Source organism: Periplaneta americana, chromosome 4 (genome assembly GCF_040183065.1).
Source record: "Periplaneta americana isolate PAMFEO1 chromosome 4, P.americana_PAMFEO1_priV1, whole genome shotgun sequence".
Classification (NCBI taxonomy): domain Eukaryota; kingdom Metazoa; phylum Arthropoda; class Insecta; order Blattodea; family Blattidae; genus Periplaneta; species Periplaneta americana.
The window spans coordinates 36,521,438-36,542,896 of NC_091120.1; the positions used below are offsets into that span (position 1 = coordinate 36,521,438).

Sequence of the window (21,459 nt, forward strand, 5' to 3'; positions counted from 1 at the left end):
CTCTTCTTAATAAAAAAAACTCTCTTTTTACTCGTAACTAAAGGGAAATGATCTGGGAATGATATTGTTTTCCACTTAAAACGAGCCGCCACTTACTGCAGACGCGATCGAACTTGTGTCTTGAAAGAACCGCACACAGACAGTACAACAAGCACAGAGTCCGTTCTACCTGCATTGAGATTGTGTTGACACTTTGAGAGAACGAGTTGCCCACCCATGGTCAAGATAAATGGGATACACTGTATAACGAAGTGTTCCGCCAGTCGATTGTTTTGCTTATATTTTGTTTAGTCTAGACTCTTCCACTACTTAAAGTGTTAAAATCTTGACAGGTTGTAGACGGCTGTAGCTCATGTATACCTCTATTCCTGCTTGCATGTCATTCATTTCGCTTGAAAATTTGTTTACTAGTGTGACATATCAACATCAACACTTCTCCCTTATCTTCTGGAATACAGAAAAAATACACAGTCAGTGGAGCATAGACCTTCAAATATTTTATTACGTGCTAATGGCAGTTAGTCAAGTCATAAACAACATGTCAGTCAACGTCTGGTTTATATTAACTCTGATGAAACAGTCACACAACGCTATTATGCCTCAGTGACTACATGATTTAGCTTACAATTCTGAATACTATCACATAGTAGCAGGTTGATGGAACAGTTCTTAACTATGATCACAACATTTATTTAACAAGGAACAGAATAACAACAAAAGTAAATCATTCCTCGAAATTAAGTTCGAAATAAATTTTCGATTAGTTTGCCGTCTTTCTGAAAGAATTCAAATTTTACAACGATATAATTCTTTAGTCTTGGAAGCAAAATACTCTTTAAAATTCGAATTGTTATTACACGAAAAATAAATGACAGATTGTGATGAATTGACACTTGCAGAACTGCACTTCGGTTTAAAGAAGGGTTGTTTCCGGTCAATAAAAAGTTAGCTAATTAATTAACCAAACATCATAGAGACAAAACTGATATATATATTTTTAATTTTGAAGGTTCAATCTTTCAGATAACACGAAAACAGAAAAATCAAAGTTTTTGTAAGGAAAATAAAATATTAGGGGTAAATGAATTCCTTAATACGAAATTTTGTCCGATTTATGTTGTTTCATTTTCAGTATTTTTAATTATATTAACGGAATGTTTATAGGAAATATCTCAAATCTCGTAATGACACGATTTTTGTCTTAAGATATTGAAAAACCTCTATGTTGGGTGGAAATTCAAACACTGTGTCAGAAAGAATTTCCTTAAATTTGGGCTCCACTGTGGAAACGTTGATTTTGCCGACTGATGAGATCAGTGAAATTGCATCAAGTGCGAATTCCCGGAGGGAAGACATCCAATTTACGTGCGTATGTGGAATTCTAGGAACAGCTTTTATTGGATATTGCGTAATCCAAAAACATGAGGCGACTAAATAGCCTCAGCAAAGCAAAACGACTCTCCGTAATTATTTTGTTATTTACGGAATAGAGTCACGTGTTGATTCATTCAGATTTCATGTTACGAGTATCTATAATTTTTTGTATGTTCGATCACTGCGTTTCTTATGAAATTTAGGAGAAGCATTTTTGAATAGAGAACGGGATTTAAGATGTGTACTTAATGGAAGTGTTAAAACTGAAGACATACTATTTACTTAAGTAGCGAAGAAAAGAATACAAGATTCAGGAAATCCATTATTATTGGATGAAGAAGTATGTGGTGAAACAGTGTGGCTATTATGCGTTCAGAAAACATTCGTTGCGACAAACATTAAATGCCATGGACTGTAGCTAAACGAAGGACGACGACCAAGGGAGTATCTGCCATCTAGTAGTCAACTGCGTAACTACCAGACGGGATAGGAATGCTGCATCTTAGTGCAGCGAGTCCCACAGGTATTATTAATCGGTTTTTCTTTCGCCAGGAGTTCGCCAACTAGACCTATCTTGGCTCCAATATTTTTCCGATCATGTGGCTGGTCTGACCCTGTTCAAGACCCTATAATCTTGATATAACCGAGAATCTATCCTGGGAGCTCGAGATTCATAGTCGGACAAGTTAACTATTAAATTAACGGTTAAATCTTTATTAATCAGAAACATTTATTTATTTTATTTTATTTCAATTTATTTTTTTTATTTTTTTTTATTTTAATTAATTTTAATTTATTTTAATTTATCTCTATTTATTTATTTATTTATTTTAATTTATCTTTATTTACTTATTTTAATTTATCTTTATTTATTTACTTATTTAAATTTATCTTTATTTATTTAATTATTTAAATTTATCTTTATTTATTTAAATTTATTTTTATTTATTTATTTATTTAAATTCATTTTTATTTGTTTATTTATTTATTTCTATTTATTTTTATTTATTTTCATTTATTTATTTATTTATTTTCATTTATTTTCATTTATTTATTTATTTTTATTTATTTTCATTTATTTATTTATGTATTTTATTTATTTTCATTTATTTATTTATGTATTTTTATTTATTTTCATTTATTTATTTATTTTCATTTATATATTTATTTATTTTAATTTATTTTCACTTATTTATTTATTTTCATTTATTTATTTATTTTCATTTATTTTCATTTATTTTCATTCATTTATTTATTTTTATTTATTTATTTATTTTCATTTATTTTTATTTATTTTCATTTATTTATTTATGTATTTATTTATACCACCCTTGCGAAAGAAGATCCCTTAGACGTCCAAAAATAAGAAAAAAATTAGTTGCCAAAGACGGAACTGATAGAGTCCCTAAATTCTCATATTTTCACGATGACTTACTTATTTGTTTCTAACATCAACCTTATGTAAAATGATACCGTATTTTCGAGGTCAAGTCTTGTATAATGAATACATACCCACAAAAGAAAGAAATTGGTTCTACAATTTGAGTTGCAGAGAGCAGGACTGATTGCGGTCCTAAAATAATATATTTTCACGATGATTTATTACTTTTTTATGTATCAATCTTACGGAAGACGATGCTGTATTTTTAAAGTCAGGCCATATATAAATGAATAAGTTCCCGCAAAAAAAAGAAATTGTTCTGCTGTAAATTTCCCTGGCTACATCTTATTGAAAAATATGTTTTATTTGATAAATTTGATAATTATTCCTTGATCACACATGCAGGAGGGAAAGCAAGAGAAAAGAGCGGATTTATTCCTTTTAACACAGTAAAAATTATAGCCCATATAAGCTTGTTCATGTGCATGAAAATTATTTTTATATTTAAGTATGACTTTACTATTTTTGTCATTATTTCATTATGTATTTACTTCTGATAGTGTGGAAGAGAAGGCCTCATGGCCTTAACTCTACCAGAATAAATAAAAAAAATAAAATAAATAAATAAATAAATAAATAAATAAATAAATAAATAAATAAATAAATAAATAAGTAAATAAATAAATAAATGAATGAATCAATCAATGAATTAAAATCTGAAGTCATACTTCTTAAATTTTACAACTGGTTTTCCTAAACGATGTACATCTTCAGAAAATAAATTAATACTATTATCCGTAAGGTAAAATTTCACGACCCACAAAAATATATTTAACAGTTGCCTTAGACTGTCTATATAGGCCACAACATAGTTAGCCCATGATCTTCCCAAAAATGCCCATGTTTGTCAATGTTTCCCGAATGGGCAATGACTAGTGTGAGAACTTACTATTAAGTGTGTACTGTTGTTCAGCCAATTGTCCGAAGACAGGTCTGAACCTCATAAGCGATACCAAGAAGGCACCACTTATGAGGCAACTAGGCCAGGAGATAATGGGGCAGGATGGCCAGTTCCTTTTCCTCTCCATTGCATACATCACCGACTAGCTACATATTACACTAATAAGACTTCAAAAAACAATTGTTGTTCTTCCTCTGACATATATCGTCAAGTGAGCTGTACTGCCTGATAATAGATGTACAGTCTTAGAGAAACATTCTGTCGCACAGATCATTTGTAAGTCCCAGAAAGGAGGCAGTGCGCATGATCAAACATACAACGAAACAGAAACTAATTTTATTAGATAGACAGGCAGACAGACAGGACAGATAGACAGACAGATAGATGGATTTATTGAGTAATATTATACATACAGATTTTATATTATCATAATTTTCTCTAAAATCCAATGCACGGGTCTTCTGACCGTATGTGCTTTGTACCCAAAACAAGTCCTCTTTTGTAGGTTCCCCCCCCCACCAATGATTATATCCAACTACTCTCTAAAAGAGCACACATATTAAAATGGAAATGGCACAATAAAACACATTATATAATATATCCTAACCTAAAAGACATAAAAGTGTACAGTTGGGTCGATACTATTATCCCTTCCTCGGTTCGCCTCACAAACTTCAACAGCTGAAGTTCTAATATTTCTCGCCTTCAAGAGGAACAATAGAGTCTTTTGTTCCCATTCTCTATTCCCCATGAGGTCAAGACATGCAAGCGAACTCCTATTCTGACTTAGCATCGAGGGTGGTAGATATTTTCTCCGTACATGTCCCAATTCGACACACTGTAATAAAATATGTTTATAAGAGTCCTTTTCTTTGCAAAGCGGACAAAGACGCTCCCCTTCTTCGTTGACAATTTTATTACCCTTCCATGCCCCCAATCTTAGCCACGTTAAACCTGCTCTGCTGCCTTTGTTACAAGAGTTTATGCAGATTTTATTACCACAACTAGTCCTTCTCTTGTGAACCGGGTCCCTCGTCCTCTGATCATGCGCACTGCCCCCTTTCTGGGACTTACAAAGTATCTGTGCGACAAAACTTTTTCTAAGACTGTACATAACAACCAGGACTTCAAATAGAGGAGAAATTGTGTACTACTTCAATGAATTTTTTATTTATTTTATTGGGTTATTTTACGACGCTGTATCAACATCTAGGTTATCTAGCGTCTGAATGATATGAAGGTGATAATGCCGGTGAAATGAGTCCGGGGTCCAGCACCGAAAGTTACCCAGCATTTGCTCGTATTGGGTTGAGGGAAAACCCCGGACAAAACCTCAACCAGGTAACTTTCCCCGACCGGGATTCGAACCCGGGCCACCTGGTTTCGCAGCCAGACGCGCTGACCGTTAATCCACAGGTGTGGACACTTCAATGAAACTGAAGAGTGAAATATATACTATTTACGGAATGTATGACTGAAATGTGTCACAATAAATTATGTTGGAAACAAAAAATAAAAATAGAAAACATAGCGCAACACAATGATGACGTTGTACAATAAATCCAACGCCAAGCAGGTAATAAAGCTGGGCTTTACATACAATAAACCGTCTGCTCTGTATTTGTAACGTTCCACATGAAAAGGGATCATAATTAAATTTACGTGTGAGACTAGGATTTGTTTCGTCTTTTGTAACCCCTATTCACACGTGCATTGCATCATAACGGCTTAGTCAGGTGTCGGATACAACTCCAGAAGTATCTACTGTTACATAATCCACGGATTTCATCTCAACACACCAGAGAGTTGATCCCTTAAAATATGACGCGGTACAGTAGTTTCCAGATGATTTATCAAAGAGTTATAATTTTTTTATGCTTGACCATGCCGAAATGTAGTAATTGTACACCTGTAGCAGCCCTTTAATGGACCTCATTAAAGTACACCTATTCATTAAAGTACAGGTGTTCCACCAATCAGAAAATACCATTGTAGCAATATGAAAGCGCAAGTATCGATTATTCTCGGATATGCAATCGAAAGACAACAATAAATCAATAAATCACCTATATTTGAAATAAAGTCAGTTCTGTTACTATAATAATTAGCGTTAATTGTAAATAATATTCAAATAAATTCAATTTGTCATCTCGCTTTTCAATGTCTAATTCAATTTCAAGGTTATATCAAGATTAATGTTTATTTTACTCTCTAGATTATATCAAGGTCAATATCGACATTTGTTTCTCGGAAAAAATCAATACTTTCGCGTCTGCGCACATCTCACAATTTACGAGGTATTGCACAAGGTCAGTTCCGCTCCTCAGTCAGATAAGAATAACATGAATACTTATGAATAATTTCAAGTTAGAAATATAGTCGAGCATAAAAAGTCGTATGAAACTTGCCTATAATGGTAATTAAGACGCTCGTATGAAAATTATGAAACGAGCGCAAGCGAGTTTCATAAACATACTCGCGTATTAATTACTACCATTATAGGCTCGTTGCATAATGTACTATTATCGGAAATACGTGGAGTTGTGATTTTTTAAATATTAATGAAATATGTTAAATATTCGAAAATTCAAATTTTATTCTCAAAAACCACAAATCTCACAAAGGTAATCTAGATAATAAATTATACTTAACTGCGAAATGTCGCGAAATCTAATCATTTCAACGAAATAGCCTCATAGTCACGAAATTAGGGTACTTAAAAACACGCTTTTTTCATAAAATATTCGCGAAAATAAACAGATAATTCTTTGAAGCTTTGCGTCAGCTGTAAGCAACAATCATAAAACGTCTTTGCACAGATCGAATAATTTGCGTACTACAGAAGAAGAGAAGTATAATTGCTATTCAACCAATGGCAGAGGTCTCATTCCACGCTTGTTTTGAAGTTGAGCTTCAGACAGCCGAATTTTAAGGTTCGTTTTTTCTCTTTCTGCCGTCAGTATTTACGTCGCGTGTCAGATATTATGGAACGAAGTATAGTTAAATTTAACAAGCTCTTTAAATCAAACTGGGACCACAACAGTTTTGCTTCAATATGTCTTCGAGTGCTGTGGTTTTCAGTTTCAAACATTGATAGTGAAGAGGATTTTTGACTTATAAGTATATTTTATCTGAGCGACGAGTTCATTTGTTATGTTCAAATGTTGAAACTATTCTCAGCCTTTACATTCAAGAGCAGTACAGTTAAGTTCTGTGAATCGGTGTAAGATTTGCTGCTTGGTATGAGATTGAATTCGCTCCGATTTGTAGATTGGTCAGAATACTTTTCAATAGTTTTTTTCTAAATAATATGTATAAACTGATGTGAAGCAATGATTGGAACTAGGCACACTTTTCAAGAAATTTTATATTCATGTAATTTAATATTCATAATCTTTAAACTATCAGGTAATGTGTAACAATTAAAATTAGTTACTGGATTTCTACATATTTCTATAAATAATATTAATATTTAAGTTGCGCTAAACTGACTCGAGAATTAGCACGGCACATTTGAACCGTGCCGTTACTGTTACGACCAAATTTAACTAAGTACCCAATGTTGCCAACATAAGAACATGACTTTGGTCTGTGATATCATTTGAAGGAGAAATTGTGACCTTACGCAATCACATAACAGATACTGAATATAAATCCCCTCCCCTACCAAGTCAATGACGCAGGGGTGGAAGGAAGAGATGAGTGACGTATTTCGAAAAAGATTGTGCGTAAAGAGTATTTTTTTTTTCGCTCAACAGCGCATATTACTGTGGAATACCAGCCACCAAGTCACTCAATTGAGTGCGCTCCTTGTATAATGGCAGTTGACTTAATATATGTCAACATATATGTCGAACTTGTAGTCAGGTCACATAGGGAAAAACACTAGAGGAGAGGAATTCGATCCGGTGCTGTGGATTGAACTTCGGCGTAGCTCAGTGGTTAGAGCGCTTGGTACGTAGAACAAAGGACTCGAGTTCGATCCCCGGTGCCGGAGCGAATTTCTCTCGGCTAATAACAATTGTTACGAGAGAAGGTTAATTTCGGCCCTACTGGATTTATATCGGCAATATTGCTACCGCAAAATCGTAATAACTTATAGTGACTTTATTCACGTGACGTAGAAAGTAGTCGACCTGGTTGGCTAGTTTGTATAGCGCTGGCCTTCTATGCCCAAGGTTGCGGGTTCGATCCCGGGCCAGGTCGATGGCATTTAAGTGTGCTTAAATGCGACAGGCTCATGTCAGTAGATTTACTGGCATGTAAAAGAACTCTTGCGGGAGTAAATTCCGGCACATCCGGCGACGCTGGTATAACCTCTGCAGTTGCGAGCGTCTTTAAATAAAACATAACATTTAAAAACATAGAAAGTAAATATTATTTTGTGCGAGATCGTGCGTATTTGCTTCTTTTCCGCACAGAACCAATACGCGGTAAGTGTGAAATACCACATTCAGTATTCCCAACGTAACACACATAACAACTTCCCTCTTCTTACCGCTTAAGCGCGACATTCATTTTACTGCTTTAGGCTTTTAACATATTATTTTTACAGACGTTTAACATAGTAATAATTATAAATTGGAAACTTACCACTGCAATTTCACCTAAATTGCAATGTTAATTATTGTTTTTAAATATTTGCAAAAATTAAGTAAAGTCTACTACTCCACGAAACGTATTGCATTCCTGATACAAGTAACATTAAGGAAGCCGTGAAAAAATCAACAAGATTCCAGATGCGGATGTTATTACTGCAATATGTTACATAAATAATATTGTTAAAATATTAAAATGAAAAATAAATCATTACATAACCTTACCGTTTGTTTTAAGTTCTCATTTATAGACTGGGGGAAAAAAAGACAGACGTATATCACGGCCTGCTGGAGTATAGTAAACACAGAAAACATTTTATAGCAACAATGTTGAAGAAAGATATTTTGGTTTTCCGAAGTTGCCGTCATTAAACAGAAACCAAGATGGAGATTTCATTGCAACTAATTAGAAATTCGTCTTTCAAGTATGTAATAAACGATCTTCGCACAAAATAATGTACGATACACGAGCGGTATGTTTGTTTTCATGTTCTCGGAAATTAAAAAAGCTCAACTACGTTTCGCTTTTTCAATCTTTTCCTCGACCATGAAAACGTCAACATACCGCTCTTGTAACGCATATTACTATTGTACGCACATGATTTTGCATACAAATAATATGGAAACTCACTCTCAAATTGGTAGGCAAAAGATCCCTCTTTGTGTAGAACATCACACTTAATGATTGCGCGAGTTACCTTGAAGCTCATGGAAAAATAATTTGTGCACAGTGTGCCATAAAGGATAATTTACACTGTAATGATCCTGGCGCGCGTAACCAAATGAGAAAATCTCTTGTCAGATCTGGCTTCGTGAATAACCGTATATAACTAGATGTAAAAAGAATCTCTCTTATCAGAGCTCTAGCGGTATTTTTAGTACACTGCAGCTTGTAAGATTGTAGCTGCGGCAACAACTGAAATGGTTTCACTTCAAAGTTCCATTTCGTTGAAGTGTGCTATTATGCAACAGTCCTTAACCAGTCTGAGAGTCGGGCGGATAGCAGTTAAAGATACGGGATGAATCAGGGAAAAAAAGAGGACTATCTGGCGTTGTTGTGGCTGACACAGACACGTGTTGAAAACAGAATGCAATCTATATCTATAAAAAATTGAAGGATATGGGTTTATATAATTGGTCTAGATCTAGATTTATCAGCAACGTATCTGCATAACACAAAGCAAATTTTACAGTGAGCTAACTTGAAGTCAGTGTCTGAAGGACCTATACACATGTAGGCTAAGTGTGCAATCAAAAGGAGGAAGATATGTACAAAAATTTATTGTTCATTAATTCGGAAATTATTACGAAAAACAATATCATGGAAAAATATATACTAGTTTAATTTATTCCGCAGATAGAAAACGAAATAAAATGTATCAACACTGCTTGCTTCTACCCTTGTCAGCCTTTTTTCTCGAAATATATATGATATGCCTACTAGTTGTTCATAAAAACATTTTGATAACCGAAACCTATGCAAACGATTGGTGGTAGTGTCATTTCCTGTAACAGACCGGACGAAGGGGTACCTGTGGTCAATTTCGAAATTTCAAATGAGAACATGGGTCATTGAAGGTACCATTGGAAACTACTTTTAAAAAGAAACAACTTTTACTGAAAAAATTTTTCCTAACTTTTATTGTTTACTCACAAAGCAACAAAAATGGTATCTTCTGAGAAATGCTGTACGTTGTTATGTACGTACACTCTTCATAGTAAGTGTTCAAAATGTACGCCACCCTATGCTAACAATGTTCTGATCACCTAACATCCGTGATTGCACTTCAGCACAGCTGAGAGACCCACAGGCTTCTCTAATTCTTTGTTTCGTGTCTTCTCTAGTTGTTGGACGCACCTGGTAGACCATGTTTTGTGAATGTAATAAAAAAGGAAGCTTTAAAATTGAGATATTCTACTAAAAACTTGAGTTTGAAAATATTTATAAAAGAAAATAGAAAAAAATCAAAAGCCAAAAACATCTGGGAGTTCAAAATTTAAATTTTGTTAGTCCTATGGACAGTAAACATGGTCACAAAATTTGGTTGACAAAAATGATTAAGAAAAACGTCATTTTTAGTGGAGTGTCCCCTTAAAGGCTTTTATAGAAAAAATTGCCATATTAATTTATTCTATTGAAATATTTCTGGCCACTTTTATACCAATGGTGAAAGGTGCTTCTAGATATTCATAGGCTTATAGGACGGTGAAATAAATACTTAATGCAACTGTGACGAATAGGCCTTGTAGTGCTTGATTATAATTATTTTCTAGGACACCATGGTGTGTTTCTGTTTCAGGATGCTGCGGTGGAATCAATGGCCTTGCCAACATTCTAGGACAGGAAGTTTGTAACATCTATAAACTGTTCAAGGAGTCTAAACTTCAAGAAGCGGTGGAACTGCATTTACGACTCGTTACTCCTAACGCGTTGGTAAGTAATAACACATTCAAAATACAGCTTATAGGATGTGATATTCATCGACACATCTATTACTTAATACTTAGGAAGAATAAAAAAAAACTCGTCGCATTCTACCGATCGACACCTACTGATTCACATCTTTCGGAGTTATAAGCGCCAGAACGCAGTTTTCGAGGCACGTTTTGCCCCTCCCGGCATTGAGGATCCGACCGGTTTCGTGTGGAAGTTATCGTTTACGAGACTCTTTTATTTGCACGGTGATATACTATTCGTTTCGCTATGTTTATTCCTGCAGAAGTTATAAGCGACTCTAACACAAGTCCAAGACTACAGCTGTGGAATAAAAGACACACAGCAGAAAGAGCGTAAGAAAGCAGCAGCTCGAGCGCGAGTTCCATGGACTCTGTGGTTGTAGAACGGTAAGACGTGTCACCGCAGCCGTCTACATCGGCTCAAACAGCGAACCCAGATACTCTACAACAGGTATGCTCATTCTCTGACTCCCGATTACGTTCTGTAATCACAACCTTCGAATGTAGCGCGTGCTGTTCCCCGTTCGAAGCTAGACGGATGGCTGCAGAAGGCAGTTCAAGTACTTGGTAAACGCACGAACAGTGCGGGACAATGACACAGTCAAAACCTTCTGTAGGCAAACGATCATTCCGTACAGTGTCGGAGGAAGACTATTTTTGTTGTACGTTAGGTGAAAACGGAAAGTGATTACTAGACTTCGTTGAATTGCCACACGCAGCATGCAATCAGGTTGCCGATGTACGGTAGTATAGAAGAGGTGAGCGACGTCCCGGTCTCGTAGTATGAGCAGTTCATGTTAAGAGTTGTGACCGGTCCAAATAGATAGAGCAGCTACAGCTAATGTATACCTATGTAAGCACTTGTTTTTGCATACTGTGGTTGGAATAGTCAAAGCTTAACATTTGTTCAGTACCGACAAGAATTCAATCAAATATACTACAATGAGAGTGTTGCTGTTCCAAACAATTGCCTCTGGAATACCCTTACCCCCGCAGCCAGTCTTGACCCTTTGAAAAACGTGGTTGGATGCTGTTAATTATTATGCAGAATATTACGGCAAAATACTGGAGGTAATTGATGCATTGGGTAGCACAGACAGTCCGCTGTTGCAGCTGTAAAATCATTGCCTTCTGAACAGCTACTGGAAGATATTCTGTTCATTGATTCTAATTTTAAAATCGTGTCCAAAAGCATCACCTTGTTAGAATCGTTTAAACTACAACTCTCAAAAGCCCTTAATATAGTGTATAACGTATCACAAACCGTTATCCAAAATAATAATTCACTAATTTCAGGAAAAGTGAAATGTAAGTTGGGAAACGTTATTGCTAAAAATTCTCCTATTCACAACTTCGTATTATGAATGATGTGCTGTCAGGTCACGACAGGACGTCTGAAGTTGGTGTACTAAAAAGTAGTGACTTTCCGTTCTTAAAATATGCACCTACTACATCGTATGATGTTGAACGTACATTTTCCCAATATAAAAACTGTTTGAGTGAGCATCGGAGGAGGTTCACTTTGCAGTCGCTCAAAATGTACGTAACTCTTCACTGCAATGCACATATTCAAGAATGGTGTATCTTACATTAAATTTTAAGAGTTAATATATCTCACTATAAAATAATTGTGTACTTACATGTTTAGACATTTCCTACTTCAATGATCATTCATTATATTTCTTGAATGCAGGACACAGGTTTTATTGTAACCGCAGTATACTGCTCAGGGTTTACATTAGAGGCATACTCCATCCGTTGCACGTCCCCTTCTCATACAGTCTATACCGCGTGCATAGTAAACCTTACGATTCTCGTGGCAATTCCACGACGTCCAGTGATTACTATATTGTAAGGTACTGTCAAGAATACAACTGAGCAACATAAAATTACATTATAGGCTCTGCTACCCAGAACATGCCGAAGTGACAGAGAAGCTGTTTTCTGTAATATAGCCTATTTTCATATACCAATATTATTATTATTAGACCTATTATTATTACTAGATCTATTATTATTGTTCTTGTGGTGATTTTATTCTAGCAGAAATAGATATTTTGATAAAATACTTTTTCAAGGGTGCAACGTGCAATACAGCTTCAAGAATTGAAAGTACTTCATGAAAGGCAAAACATTGAAGAGAGTCGAACAATTCAGAGTCTATGTTTTGGAGCAAGTTAGCCTATGTAGTATGTTGGGAATTAGCTAAGTCACTAAAACCCTTCATGGATGGTGTACTTGTAAAGAGATGTATGGTTCCTGAACAAAATACAATTAATTATGTCTCTATACTGCAACAGTTCAAATGTGAATTCACAGAACATAGATTTAGTGATTTTAGACGTATGGAGAGTGATATTAGTATTTTTGTTAATCTTTTCATAAATTTAGTACAATCCGTGAGAGTGCAGTTCTAGGACGAGTTAATTGATTTACTAAGTAAAGTAGAATTCAGAACTAAATACAGAGCATATGACTTGACAAGCATATAATTATTTAAAAAATGAACAAAACTAAATATTACAAGATGAGCTTATTCGTTACCACTATGTTAGCTACCTTCGCCTCGACATATATGTGCGAACAATTATTTTCGAGAATGAAGGTTACTAAATCCAAACATAGGTCCCGATTAACAGATGAGCATCTTTAGCGCATTGCAGTAAATTCGTTGGAAATAGATTCCCGATTACTTGCAGAAAAGAATGCAGATGTTGAATAGACCGCAAAGTAGACTGTATGGTGGAATATGAAAATGATATTATCTATGATATTATTATATCATAACTATATTAAATATAATAAATAATGTAATAACTGAATATTACAGTGTATACTCTTTCCTTTTTCAAATTCAGTTTATTATCCTTATTTGTAAGAGTGTGAGAACTATGCTACGGGCTGTGCTGCAATGTACAGTGCAATGTATGGGTAGTTGCGGAGCCCAGTCCGTACATTGTGTGTGTTATGCAATGCAGCATCATCCGTGTAATCGGGGCTTTTACAATTTTGAGCTCTACAACACCAGACAGAGCAAAATGGTCACCAGGTCCAAGTGGTGCCCATGGAGGTTGAACAGCCCGTAAATGGCGTGCTACAACTACCCATGAATAACTACAACTATTCACAATTGTATTGTTCACTTCTAAAATTTTGTATTAGTCTTATGAGTCTAGACCATACCTGCACAAACAGCGCTCAACGAGCGCGCGCACACCTTCGGAGCGGGAGAGCTGTGTTTACCGCTCGCCGAAACGGAGAGGAAGATACGTCAGAATGACTTAGACTTGCTATAGGTAGAGGAGAGGGAAACGACCACTGAATTATCTAGTGGAGTGCAGTTTGTAGGCCTATTCTCAGTAACTGTTTCACGTTGCTTACCTACTGTTACAGTACAGTATGGAAGAATCTAAATGACGGAACATAACATTTAACATTGAACGATTTAGAGCTCGAACTTATTGATCTTCAATGTGACCTAAGGGCTGAAGATAGTTTGAATAATACTACTAGCCTGGTTGAGTTTTACAAGACTAAACATTAGCAATAATATCCACGACTACACAGGCTGGCTGTGAAAATGATTGCTATGTTTGGCTCAACATTTATATTTGTGAGCAACTGTTTTCTATAATAAACTTTAATAAAGGCAGACATCGAATATCTGTAACTGATGTTTCATTATGATCAGTAGGCTACTGTTCCTTTCAGCTGCTATCAGCATAAAACTTCGTTTTGATATATTGATAAATAAAAATATAACAAAATGATATTGTACATTTAAGTAGCTATAGAATTTCTATTACTTCTGTAAAATAAATATTTATTTATTAATTAATTATAGTCCAAGATAGTTTTGCAAACACTGAACGGGAATTCATTTCACAAACACTCGTAATAGTACTTCTTTTTGTGTATATTTTGTGCGAGATCACCCCTTCTTCCAGTCCACTCTATACAGAGCACAGCTAATATCTGCATTCCGCCCATGAGCTGTGAGCCAGCTCGGAGAGCGCAAACCTTGTGCAGGCCTGATCTAGACTCTAGTCTGTAAACATAATCTTTAAAACCCGTATCCATCTTTATTCGGTAAATATACTCTTTACCACAGATCACACACAGAAAGATGTGCAGCAAATGCTTAAACGATACCAACGTAAGATGTCAGGACGACCGTAGAGCCATCTGTGGGCGTTTGCATATCCGAAGTCGGTAACAGCATTTACTATCTTACCAGCCACCTCTCTTGCTGTGTCGGTAACAATATTCGCTACTACACGAGACCATTCAGTATCGCAATTGTCTATAAACTGTACACGTTTTATGATAATGAATCAAGAGGGGGAGAAGGATTCTATTTGGTGTCGTGGACTTCATCTTTGATAATTTAATTGAGCCTAGACAACCAGGAACACAGCATGCTCTGGCATTGGTTTTCTGTGATAGGCTAGAATGATCTTAGACAACACTGTCGTGATTTTTCTTACATCCGTGTTTAAGTCCTTTGCGTTTGTTTGCCTGAAATGTATTAATCACTTCACCTTACAATATGCTGAGTCATATGTGAAAACTGCATCATAACAATTCTCATTAATAATAATCCGTGGAGCTACAGCCCGTGAAGGGCCTAGACCGACCAGCCGGCTGCTGGCCTCACGCCCACATGCCGAAGCAGAGGTGGACGATCATCCAACTAGAATGGAGGTATCGTGTGGTTAGCACGATGATCCCCCCAGCCGTTATAGCTGGTATTCGCAACCGGATTTCGCTACCTATCGTAGCGCCCCAAGTGCATCACGATGCTGGGTGAGCATCGGTCCCATACACTGGCCGAAATTTCATGAGAAAATTTCTTCCCCCAGCGCGCATTCTGTAACGCGAGTCCCAGGCAGGATGCCTTAGACCGCGACGCCACGGCGCGGGACACAATTCTCATTATGTTTAATTTAATTTTATAATTTCGATAAATATATATCCATTCATACAATCAGCAGTAAGTATCAACTCCTCACCTAATAGTCTACTGAATAGAATAAAAGAACACGTATAACACTCATTAACAAAAGACATTAATGATATATTTTATTGATACTGTAGTCTGTTAACTCAAATGTTGGAAGATGAATTTCAAATGAAAATAAAATCGTTCATGTTTGCAGCAGAATTCGATTCTTTGCCACCTATTGAGGATTTATTGAAGGAATGAAGAATTATTGAAGACAGATGCCACTAGACGTCTCTCTATTTCATGTAACATATCCTCCAATATGAGCTGCACCTGTCTGCTCTGTATTCTGTAAACAGTTCATCAATTAAAGGAAAAATATTCACAACATTTCTTTCACCAAATTCGGGCTAAACAGCTAAACTCTCCGACTAACTTCACCAGTAAGCTACTGCTATGCTTTTTTTTTTTTAAGAATAATCGCTCTTCTTATTTAAATGTAATTCTTTTGAGAGATGAACTCTCTGGATTTTATTTCCTTATATCTTCTCGATTTAAAGTAACTGTCGCCGTTTTTCTTTTTCCAATCTCCATAAACTCTGTCTTGATATTCTTCTTATGTCAAATGACTTCTTTGCGTACTTCTACATAAGTCATCACGCCAGCTTTTTCTGAATGTTCCGCTTCTATCTCCGAGTCTCCATTTCATTACCATTTCAAACAGTCGATCTTCTATCACGCGTCCTTGCATCCAAATATATTCCAGCTGCTATCTTTCCGTTTTATGGATATAGTACTCAAGTTCAGAAATACTGTGAGTATATGAGAGGAAAACCCTTATACAGCAATTTTAGTTTTGTGGTAGCAAGTTTAAATATGGACCTATAAAGTATTTTAAAACAAGTCAAGACGCTAGATTTGAAAGGTAATACATTCGGGTACCCACTATTAAGATTTCAAAACACAGGGAGGTTGAAATTCCATATATTCAATTCGTTATATACAGTATATTTTTAGCCTATTTTAAGTTACCAGCCAAAAAAATAAATATGTATAAAACTATGTTAAAATATTTAATCGACAAGATAAAAATTTCACAATATGAGAATAAGAGAGTTAGCTATCTTTTCTTCTTGGCACTAGAAAGACTCGATATAACACAGTTATACTAGTAGTTATTCTGTACGGTTGTGAAACTTGGTCTCTTACTGTGAGACAGAAACAGAGGTTAAGGGTATTCGAGAATAAGGTGCTTAGGAAAATATTTGGGGCTAAGAGGGATGAAGTTACAGGAGAAATGTTACCGTAATTTAAAACATGGTAGGCTATACAGAAATACTGAACTTAACAAACTTATTAATTCCTTTTTTCTCGACTACACTACAATACACTCATTACATGTGATGTAACTGTATCTTAGTGACATACATTAAAGTAATGCCATTCATTATGTTCTTGCAACTATCGATTTCAAACGAAGCACATGCGATATTGATTAATATCGTACGCACAACATCTCGCAAGCTTAAAGATAACCAATACAAAATGGCAGGCGCGAGTTTTGAAAGTGACGTTGATCGAATCACTCAAATAAAAATTAACCCAACTTCAAACATTCCACTGGGGTCCATTCCCCAGATAAATTTCACAAACTGCACAATCAACAACATATACATAAAATAAAATAAATTCTGTTGCTATTAATTTTAATATTCTCATAAATTGAGTTCATTTCCTGTGTTTTAATATGTGTTGCTTTGAGGTTAAAATTTCCATACCAAGTCCTGCAAAAATATATAAATACGACGTATACACCTGCCATCTGTTGCATTGCTCGGGAACACTCTGAAAAGACACACTCGTTCCATCTGTTTCAATAGTCGACAACACGCTGAAAATACACGTATCTTCAACATCTCATTATCACTAAAATAACAAGGTAAGATATTTGTAAAAACTCAAACTCAGACATTTAATTATGGTCGAACAAGAACAGTCCTATGCATCTTGCCTATAATGGTAATTAAGACGCTTGTATGAAAAATTATGAAACTCGGTTATACTTGTTTTATAAACATACTCGCGTCTTAATTACTACAATTATAGGCTCGTTGCATAATATATTAATTGATTATTTACCGATGCTTTGTAAACTATACGGTTATCGAACGCCATGAAACTTTGGATAGAGAAGTAATATTTTGGCGAAATAAGTTCGGAAATTCACCATGAGATTATCTAACATTCACCTTATACTGAGGAAAACCCTGGGAAAAATATCAAGCAGGTAACATGGCTAAGATGGTTTCAAACCCAAAGCTCATTACATCTGTACTATGTCCGTAGTTTTGACAGAAGTAAAGTACAGAATGATTTATTAAATGTTTCTGATAGATTATTATAGGCCTACATTCTTTTGAGTGTAATTTGCAATTCATTTTTATATTTTCAGATATGCCTAGTAATATAATAAAATAAGTATATATAAATTTCAACCATAAGACACATCTGTTTTGCAAATGTTTATTTGCTATATGAATATGGAATATATTAACGTTTTCGCCTTATTGGGCATCATCAGATATAATAAAATATGTAATCTGAACCTTGATCAAATTGAGCAAATAACAAATGAGCAATGTATTATACATGGTGTTGGATCTTCATGAGCTTTATGTATAAAAGTATAAATAAAATGAAGGATAATTAATTTCAATGTGATGCAAACTTTTGAAATTGAAATTGAAATTGATTGTGTATACATATAACTCATGTTACAGTATGAATACAAATTAATCAATTAGAATTATACGATTTATCAATGATGTTAGAATAAATTATGAATAAAATGAATATGTTAGCTTAAAAATTAATTAAAATTCACATTGTTCGAAGAATGTCTTAAGGTACTATATACAATATTGATGTTGTGTTGTGACTGATGGATCTTATGTTGTCGATTGGTTGTAATTATACATGTAGAATTTCAGTCGTGTACTGGAAAACAAAAGTGGGGAGAATCAAAGTTGTAAATCGTAATAGTTTTACTTGATATAAGCATTAATTAATAGTCGAAATAGAGAAGATGTAAAGTTATTTATTTTAGAAATGGATGTAATAAATTGTTATAAGATTACTTACGTATACGTTCGCTTGTGAACTGAATGTTATCTGACATTGATACAAATAGTGGTTATTATTGATCATTTAGATCTAAAATATGCCTCTGATTTTAAAAACATACAGATAATTATCATTGATGATTGCTGTAATCAAAGTTTATCAGGGACTGTATATGTGAAGATGATTTCTGTAAAAATAAGAAAATGTTAATTTTCTATTTTATCTCAATCTGTTTAAACACTTTTAAGAACAAGGGAAAATATGAGAATTATTAAGTAATTATTAAGAAGCAAATGCAAATTTGGGAATACTAAGAGTTTGTTATATATTAATAACCGTTTTCGATTACTTACATATGTATATGTCTTGATGTTTGTAGAAGTGTGTTGGTGGTTTGAAGCGAACTAAAGACTGGGTGATCGTATATGTTCAGCTGTGTAGTGGCGCAGTGATTTTAAAGGAACTATTTGAACGGCGTATGATGGTCGTTTTTGATGTGGATGGGTCTATTTTAAATTGTGTAAAGCGGATTTCTAAAGTTTAATAAATTTTCATTAATTATATTTTTATCTTTATTGTGGTAATATGCAATGAAAAATTCTTCAGCTGCATTTATGAAATTATTATTATTGTAAGTTTTTAAGATACTTAATGTGTTCTGACGTTGGCCTAATTCGTGTCCTGTATTAATTAAGTGTGCCGCGTATTTTGAGTTTTCTCTATTGTTCTTAAAGTCATTGACATGTTCCTTATATCTTGTTTTTATGTTACGTTTGGTCTGGCCTATGTACTTCTTTTCGCATGTGTGACATTTGAGCATATATATACCTTTACTATTTAATTTATCTTTAGTGTTTATTGTATTAGATCTAATTGATCAATAATAACCACTATTTGTATCAATGTCAGATAACATTCAGTTCAGAAGCGAACGTATACGTAAGTAATCTTATAACAATTTATTACATCCATTTCTAAAATAAATAACTTTACATCTTCTCTATTTCGACTATTAATTAATGCGTATATCAAGTACAACTATTACGATTTACAAATTTGATTCTTCCCACTTTTGTTTTCCAGTACACGACTGAAATTCTACATGTATAATTACAACCAATCGACAACATAAGATCCATCAGTCACAACACAACATCAATATTGTATATAGTACCTTAAGACATTCTTCGAACAATGTGAATTTTAATTAATTTTTAAGCTAACATATTCATTTTATTCATAATTTATTTTAACATCATTGATAAATCGTATAATTATAATTGATTAATTTGTATTCATACTGTAACATGAGTTATATGTATACACAATCAATTTCAATTTCAAAAGTTTGCATCACATTGAAATTAATTATCCTTCATTTTATTTATACTTTTATACATAAAGCTCATGAAGATTCAACACCATGTATAATACATTGCTCATTTGTTATTTGCTCAATTTGATCAAGGTTCAAATTACATATTTTATTATATCTGATGATGCCCAATAAGGCGAAAACGTTAATATATTCCATATTCATATAGCAAATAAACATTTGCAAAACAGATGTGTCTTATGGTTGAAATTTATATATGCTTATTTTATTATATTTTGAGTATAAGATTTATTGAGTAGGACCCTAATCGTAGTAATTAGTAATGGCACTTCCGGAAGAAGTGCTTGTTTCAAGCGTTTCTGAATGTCCACTAACAGTACGCTAAAAATTTTACTGATTAATTCATTCACGTGAATTATGATGGGCTTAATTCATACACGTACTCTTGTGCTATTTATTCTGTTTCAGAACTGGATGGACCTTTTGAGGCAATAAATTATTGGGATTATTTTTCTGTTCAAAATTATATTTCGATTGGTTTACAGCTGTTATAAATGACTATGGGAATAAAATGTGAAAAATGAGTACGGTTGGTAAAGAACAGAGATTTATTTTTGTTTAAATGTATGGTCCGTCCCTCTAACTTTATTACCAGCAAGAACTAAACACATTAGTTTTTTTACAATTGAAGGATAGTCTTATCTGGTTCAACATCATAACATGAAACCAATGTATAGGTAAAATAATAGGTATTATGCTGCCTTTTATTGAAAAATATTAAATAAAATCTTACAAGTCAAAATAGTTACTAAGCCTATGTAACAAAAAATTAATTGGAAATCAAAATGAAATTCGGTATAATTAATTTGCAACGTGCCTTCTTTCACACAGCAAAACCTATTAATTTTAATAGAACATTTCTGATTCCATGTCACATTACAAACTATAGTAACATTGATGAAAATGTAAAAAAGGAACTTAAAAAATTAAGTAATTGATTAACTAGTGGACTTACTCGTGTTAATTATGTAAGTCTGTGCGGCTTACAGCTGTTTCGGTGCATCATTACACCATCTTCAGAGCCTACTAGATCTCGGCGTCATCTCGAACTTCTCTGCCTGTTATGTGGGTGCGTTTGATTGTTGAAAGGTGTTGAATAGTGGAGTCAAATAGTGTGTGTGTGTGTTTGTGTGTGTACTGAAATTGATTTGTGTGTTGAGAATTTGATCAGGGTGTGTTTTAGTGTGTTTGTATATTTCGTATTATTCTAGTGTGTTGAGTTTT

At 34.2% G+C, this 21,459-nt stretch overlaps 1 protein-coding gene across 1 annotated transcript in view; it reads left to right on the plus strand.

Annotated features, from left to right (window-relative positions):
* LOC138697709 (4-hydroxy-2-oxoglutarate aldolase, mitochondrial-like) overlaps positions 1-21,459 on the plus strand; it is a 259,461-nt gene that overhangs the window by 148,550 nt on the left and 89,452 nt on the right. The window contains exon 6 of the mRNA XM_069823188.1: positions 10,615-10,748. Coding sequence (XP_069679289.1) covers positions 10,615-10,748 — 134 coding nt within the window. The remainder of the gene's footprint in view (positions 1-10,614; positions 10,749-21,459) is intronic.